At 45.0% G+C, this 7649-nt stretch overlaps 1 protein-coding gene across 2 annotated transcripts; it reads left to right on the top strand.

Moving 5' to 3' along the window:
• The first annotated feature begins 793 nt into the window (after window positions 1-793).
• Window positions 794-3560, top strand: LOC147418618 (scarecrow-like protein 21). Of its 2 annotated transcripts, XM_086506637.1 has the most exons (2): window positions 1685-1825; window positions 1906-3560. In XM_086506637.1, exon 2 carries the CDS (start codon window positions 2023-2025, stop codon window positions 3415-3417), a length of 1395 nt encoding a protein of 464 aa, XP_086362763.1. In that variant the 5' UTR covers window positions 1685-1825; window positions 1906-2022; the 3' UTR covers window positions 3418-3560. The 2 variants fall into 2 exon arrangements, with proteins under 2 accessions (XP_086362762.1, XP_086362763.1); XM_086506636.1 differs by having other exon boundaries at window positions 794-3560.
• Window positions 3561-7649: the final 4089 nt, after the last annotated feature.

The raw sequence follows: 7649 nt of genomic DNA, 5'->3' as shown, positions 1-7649 counted from the left end.
CTAGTTGGACCAATTAGAAAGGGGCGTGTATCCAATACCCTGTCACGCTGGGACAGCGGCCATCTTTCAAACGGCTGAGCTGGACGTCCACCTAATGGCCAAGATTTTCACAAAGTGTACCGGCCTCCCCCCCACGGCCAACTTTTGGGCTTGAGTTCTAATTGGAGGAGCAAGAGTATATTGCAGCTTTTCGTCAGACTATTGCAGCTTTTCGTGAGCGTGTTGGCCATCCAGTGTGACACCCATGTCTCAGGCTAAGGATTTTTACAGTGGGACGTGGTGGCCATGAGCTGCCAGCAAAGCATGGCCGCCTGTCCCAGTGTGACAGAGGCCTGAGTGTAAATAAATTTGATGACAAAGAAACCCAATGGGCAGTAAAGGCCAAGCTCAATGGATGACGTGGAAAGTAGAAAATACCTAAACGACAATAAATGTCGTCATCTTTCACCTTAAAGGCTTGTCGTCTTCTGCAGTTGCAAAGCTGCTCCACCTCCCAGGGTAGCAGCGTGCTCGCAACAGGTGCCCAATTTGTGCGCAACTAACTCCTTGAAAGTCTCCATGGAAACAGGCATTGTTCGCAACTAGTTGCGATAATGTGTGCAACTAGAGCCTCATGTGAATTGGCTCTTAGTAATGTACTTTGTAGGTGAAGGGTGGCATCACTGTGGAGTTGACGTACAACAAGCGAGAGCATTTGACGCCAGCACATACCACATCTTTACATGGACCCAGGACCAGAGACCTCCGTCTCCGACCTGGGCCTTTTCCTTTCCCTTTCGCGCGGCTCCTTCCTGTTGTTGTGCGCGTATATTTGCACACGCTCGCGCCAGCGCCCCCAAACCAAACCAAGAACGCCATGGCTCCTCGTCTTAAGGTCCAGATCATGCTTCTTTCGTGCTAGGATTCCTGTATTGCCTTCTTGTTTCTTTCTGCTGCTTCATTAGACTTGATCGCCCGCAGTCTTTGAGGCGCAGCTATGGCGCATTCCCTGTTCTCGTAAGAATCCCCTCTCTCTCTTTCTCTCTCTCTCTCTCTCTCTGCGCAGCAATTTCGTGTATTAAAATCTTTGCACGCGTCTAAATTGTGCAGAGCAAGCCGACATAGCTCGTCCTTTTTAGTATCTTGTTTCTTGAACTTTTCTTCTTTTGTTGGATCCACCGGCCAGCGCCATATCCCTGTGCACCTCTCTCTCTCTCTCTCTCTCTCTCTCTGTCTCTGCAATTAAGCATTTTTCTTGCTAATTGCCTTCTCCTAGCTTCCATGCATTACCGTTGATTCTGCTTTCACAGATGCTAGGAACCGCTCACCTAGGCGCGCCGCACACAGCTTTGAGCCTTTGAAGAGCGCTGCCAATCTCCGCTCGAGAAAGTGCGTGCTTTTCGTTTTCTGCTACAGTCTTGGAAAGAGGGCGGTTCTCTCTCTCGCTTCCACGGTCTCGCACGCGCGCACACAGTCGAACCAACACATATAACGTGTCTCTTCTGCCTCTTTACCTTTCCTTCGCGATTTGTCCACCTCTCTCTCTCTCTCTCTCTCTCTCTCTCTCTCTCTCTCTTTCCTGCTGCCCAAACCCAGCACAAGAAAATGAGTATGCAGTATGCCCACGAGCACAATATTGCAGTTTCCATGGGGTTTAGCAGTTCCTCAACTCCCTCTACTCAGATATTTTTGCACAAGACCGACACTCGGCAAGGGACAGCAGATGTGTATGCAAGGGGAGCACGTATGAATGAGGCAAACACCATTGTCGATTATGGGTGTGGAAAAGTGAGGAAGGCAAGCTCCCCCGTCTCCTCCTTATCTCCGCCTCAATCGACTGTAACAGGTGAGCTTCCATCGCGATTGAGCTTGGAATATATATGCGATAGTGATTCACAACAGAGGGATTATTCTACATGTTCACAGGGCTACACTCACAGCCATTTAGCAAGTGTTTATGGTCATGCAGAGAGCCCGGAGTCTGTCCACCAGAATTCTAGTCTGAATGCAAGTTTGAGCTTTTCCTCTGTGGACAATCAGTCCATGAAGAATGTGTTGGAAGAGCTTGAAAGTGCCCTATTGGGTCCTGATGGGGAGGCAGTAGAGTCGGTCGAGTTTTCGGGCGAAAATAACTCCTCCTTTTGGACAGAGCTCCTTGATGAAGTCACGCCTGCTACCAGGCAGCAAACAACAAACGAGATCACAGCAAACACGCAAGCTCTTCCAACACCAAATGAAGCTTGGCAAGGTCTTTACCAACCCTCGAATCCTTCGTTTACTGGGCACCCATTGGAATTAGTAATTGCGAGTCAAGGAAGCCGTGTGAGAACCCTTCTTGTTATGTGCGCACTCGCAATTGGCGAGAATAGGATGCAAGCCGCAGATGCAGTAATGCAAGAGTTGAGAAAAGAGGTGTCTGTTTTTGGTGACCCGGCAAAGAGGCTTGCCGCCTACATGTGTGAGGGCCTTGTAGCCAGGATGCATGCGTCAGGTTTTGCTCTCTATCGTGTATTGAAGTGCATGGAGGCACCAGCAGTAGAAGTTCTTTCTGCAATGCAGAAGCTTTATGAGATTTGCCCCTATTTCAAGTTTGCATACATGGCGGCCAACGGTGCAATAGCTGAGGCCTTCAAAAATGAGGCAAAGGTCCATATTTTCGACTTCCAGATTGTTCAAGGTACACAGTGGGTCTCTCTCATGCAAGGGCTGGCCAACAGGCCAGGAGGGCCGCCTCACATCCGAATTACAACTGTGGAGGATCCAAGTGCCCAGGGGTATCCAGTTGGCGGTATGCAACTTGTTCGGCAAAGGCTCTGCAAGCTAGCAGAGTCCCTTAAAGTCCCCTTTGAGTTCAACACCATTCCTTGCAAAATTTCTGAGCTGAGAGCTCACATGATAGAAAGAAGAGAGGGAGAGGCTCTTGCGGTGAATTTCACTCTACAACTACACCATTTGCCTGATGAAAGTGTATGTGTTGATAATCCGCGCGACCGCACGCTCCGCGTAGCGAGGGCGCTCAATCCAAAAGTACTCACAGTGGTAGAGCAGGAGGCCAATGCAAACACGACGCCTTTCTTCACAAGGTTCATAGAGGTTCTGGAATATTATACCTCAATGTTCGAGTCCATTGATGTGGTGCTCCCACGGGAGAGCAAGGATAGAGTCAATGTTGAGGAACAATGCTTGGCCCGAGACATTGTGAATGTGATTGCATGCGAAGGCGAAGAGCGAGTGGAGCGACCTGAGCTGACAGGCAAATGGAGGGCCCGCTTGGGTATGGCAGGATTTCGACCACATCCATTGAGTTTGCATGTGAATGACACCATTCGAATGCTTCTCAAGTCATACAGCGAGAACTACTCTCTCAAGGAAGAGGGGGAAGCTTTGTTCTTGGGGTGGTGTAATAGGCCCTTAGTGGTTGCGACGGCTTGGCATTAGATGGTTAGTTGCTAATGCGTCGATAATCATTATAGATTAAGCTAGAAACTAAAGGATACAAGGAAGAGCATGTAAAATGGTACACTTGTGGGTTGACAACTGATGTTGAACTTATACTTGCTAACTAAACTGTTTTTTGGACACCCTTGTCTTGCAACAGGGTTCTAATCTGGTTATGAGAATGTCTAGTGCTATGAGCAACCTCTTGAATGGTAACCGACTAATGCGATCAATATGATCTAGAATGAATATGGTTTATACATTTGTGATACTTGCAAAGGTTAAAGCAAGTATTTTGCGCTGTCTGAGGTTTCAAGGGTCTGATTGTGTTCTGGATATGATCATTCATCTTCAGTACTTGTTATAAAACTAATGCAGAAGATGACATAAACTACGTACAATTTGTCTCATTATTGGCTTGGTACGCCCTATTTTAGTTTTTGTAACAGATTGTTGGCAATCTGTTGCTGGTGTTTGCCCCAATTTGAGTTTGTGGGAGGAAGTAGCACAGCCAATTTCTGTTTTGGCTTGATTTTAGTCAAGTTCTACCCCTGGGCCCTCATTTTGTCACAAAGTATAATTGCATTTTGGTGACGTCTATCCTGAATTTCAATTGAGTTCATCGAATTCTGTTATTCACTGACTTGCACAATTATGCTTTGGCATTGATACGGTGGGGAGACGTCTCTTCTTGGTACATCATATTTGGGCGGTGGCCAGTTGAATTCGACAGAACTCATGCTGTCTATGGCACTCTCAAGTCTAGTGGGTCTCAAGGATGCTTCCCCTTAATCAGGTAATGATACCCCTTTAGTAAAGTACTGATAGAAACAGGGTATTTCTGAGGCTGCCCATTAAGGCTACCATTAAGCCTTAAAAGCCAGAGGCTAGCGGAAAGTGAACACATCTGGTGACAGAAAATAAATTGTGGTGTAGAGAATGTACCATGCTGAAGTACTTGTGGAGGCATTTGGTTACACCAACATTAATGCCAAAGTAGAGAGTCCGCAATGGGGTTGTAACCTGGGGGTTAAGGTGGATGTGTGGGTGCATAACCTTACCTGTATTTGCAGCGGATTCGCGAATCGGTACCCAGCATAAAGAACAACGCTTGAAACCCGTCTTTCAAATTTCAATTGTACCTCCTAGGCAGTATGGAATAGGCGGAGACTGGTAGTTGCCATGGATTCCTCACATCTTTTACCCTTTTCAAGAACATGACTTTCTCTGAGCTAAATCTATCTTTGCAGCAGTATTTTGTTTTCCAGCTTGAGTCCACTGGTATGGCACCTTTACAAAAGGAGTATTTTTTGGGATTGGAGTGCTCAGTGTAGTGTTGTTTAGAAGTTTAAAGCAACTTTCCACTCATGAATTTTGTATAAACTATTAAGGTGTCAAGTCTCAGCACACTTTATTGAATTCAAGTGTAGGCCCTAGGGTTGACAATTTCGCTGCTATGGCAGGATGGGTCTTAATGCTTTAAGATCTCAACTTTTCAAACTTTTGACTATAAAAGAACCTCTCTCTCTCTCTCTCTCTCTCTCTCTCTCACACACACACACACTCAAGAACCTCTCTCTCTCTCTCTCTCTCTCTCTCTCTCTCACACACACACACACACAACAAGCTTAAAATTGACGGCTTTGTAGGTGGTGGTTGCATCAGGCTTTGTAAGGTGGTGGTCACACGAGACTCAATTATTAGTGACTCAGGATAATCGAGCCTGCAATGTGGTCTCGCGTATCCTACTCAGCCAGCTCAGTGCTATTGAGCATAGCCTTTTGTAATTGGGCCGATTTTGGCATAGTTGCACTAAGGGGTGTTTGTAATACATTTAATGCAAGCAGCTTTCAAAGGAATTAACATTTTCTCTCTAGATCCTTTCTCTTCTCTACTTGCTAGCAAAGGGAATATCTTCCAAGTAGCTTTTGTTGATTACCACATGCAGGAATTGTTGATAAATGTGCTTCCAAGTGATCGTGACCATGACTCATTTATCATTCATTCAATGCGCAGGAAGCTTAGTAGCCTTAGTTACCCAATCAGATAAGTGAGCCCTCGCATGGCCATAGCCAAATTAGTTATTTGATATGATAACTAAAGCCTCACTCTTGGTCACACACAAAAAAGAGCACTCAATGAATAATTATGCCTACCCTTTGTAGCTTTGCTGATTTTGGCATACTTGAGAAGTTCAAGGCATAGTTGGGCATAGTTGACATAGTTCTCATAACTATGCTTTGCGTGACCACCACCTTATTTGTGAGTTGTCATGGGCCATTTTGGTGGAAAAACTATGATTTGACACGCTAGAATGTGTAAAACACCTATTGTTTTTTCATATGTATACATACACGCACACGTGCGCACACACACACACATGTATGTATATGTGTGTATATATATATTGTATGTATGTAATTTATATATATTGTATGCCCAACTCTCCAACTACGATACAGATACCTTCCTTGCGAGTAAGCCAGATACCTTCCTTGCTAGCATCTGATACAACATACTCTATTTCCATGGTAGATTAAGTTCTACAATTTTACAAAGAATATCACCATGAAACTGCACAACTAGAGGACATAAAGACATAAGATGACATAAACCTTCGGTTGTCCACATTTCCTATATAATTTGCATCTGTATACCCAAATATGCATACGTCTTTGCATCCAAAGAAATGCAAAACTCTTTTGTATGTCTCATCACCCCTTTAACTGATTCCAAGTGCTTCTTGCTAATATGTACGATAAGTATCCTATAACGACTCCCACTATAAAATCAATATCGAAACGAGTCCCACTCATAGCATACATCAAAGAGACAACAATAGATGCATAAGGAATCTTGGCCATCTCACTCCTTTTCTCATTAGATTTGGAACAATCCTTCTGGCTAAATTTCACATATGGAGCAACGGAGAAGGTATCAAGAGGCTTCGTCCCCTCCATATTGAAATGCTTTAGTACACGACAAATGTACTTTATCTATGACAAGTAGAGAAACTTCTTTGAGCTGCCGCACACAATACACAGACCAAAAATATGGTTTTCTTCACTCAAGTCTTTCATGTCAAAAGTTCTCTTGCAACTTTGATTTCAATGCATATACCTCATGTTAGAGCAAAGGTAGGGGCAAGGGTTTCCTAAAGATAGACTAAGAGCCTATAAAAAGAGAGAGGTAGGGTGGAGAATGGGATGTTGTAGCCCTTGATCTTTCATTGGTATTGGAGCTGAGGTGAAGGAGGAAAGGGGAGGTCATGGCCTTGCATGATCTCTCTCTCTCTCTCTCTCTCTCTCTCTCTCTCTCTCTCTCTCTCACAGCTTCCATGAAGGATTGGCAAAGTAGAGATGCACACACGCGATTGTCCTTGCATGGAAGAAGATGACATGGGGACCTACACCAAATAGGCCAAGAGCAGTACCAAAAGGATTCACATCGACAATAGGGCTATTTTTCTCTCCATGAGCGTGAACTCATATGGTGCTTGCAGACTGCTATAAACATATGTTTTCCTTCAAAACATCTACAGACTGCTACACCATTGCCTACTTAATTTTTCACATGCTTTGGGAATTAAAGTTAAACATGGGCGCTCTTTTCTGGGGCACCCTCCTCTAGTATGGGGAGAGGTCCATGGTTGGCTATGTTTACTAGCATGAACTTGAGCAAGGCCATTCGGCTCGCATTTCCATGCAATGCTGTGGCCAAACCCTATGCGGCTCTATGAAAATAGAGACATTATATATGAGTGTAGCCATCATCATCATTATGAATCGTGTGGTATTGACACGACAACCCCTACATTTATGACACCTGCTCATTGTTGGAGGGGAATTGCCTTGGGAGTGTGCACCCGTGTGCATGGAGGACACATGGCAAAATTCATATGCAAGAGTATGTCGTGACTCAACATGATATGGAAGGGTCTCTCACTACCACTCCCCCTATTTTTCATCGTGGCATGACAAAAACTTTGTCGCAACACAACGCAAAACTAGTCAGGGGGCTGCTAGGGGCACCCCTTTTGTCATGTTGTGGCATCGTAACAATTTTGTCATTCCATAACCTGAGAGAAGGGAGGGGGTTCATAGGTACCTCTCCATGTTGCGTTGTAGCATGACATTCAAATGACAAGCAAATGTTGTGCCACAAGGCAACATGAAGGGGATTCACCTATTGCTATACTAGTTTTGCATTGTGGTGCGACACCAATTTTGGCG

This window comes from Adiantum capillus-veneris, chromosome 30, assembly GCF_014529385.1.
Source record: "Adiantum capillus-veneris isolate H3 chromosome 30, ASM1452938v2, whole genome shotgun sequence".
NCBI classification, from domain to species: domain Eukaryota; kingdom Viridiplantae; phylum Streptophyta; class Polypodiopsida; order Polypodiales; family Pteridaceae; genus Adiantum; species Adiantum capillus-veneris.
The sequence above is the reverse complement of the archived record's forward strand: the minus strand, read 5'-3'. Positions and strand labels throughout refer to the sequence as shown.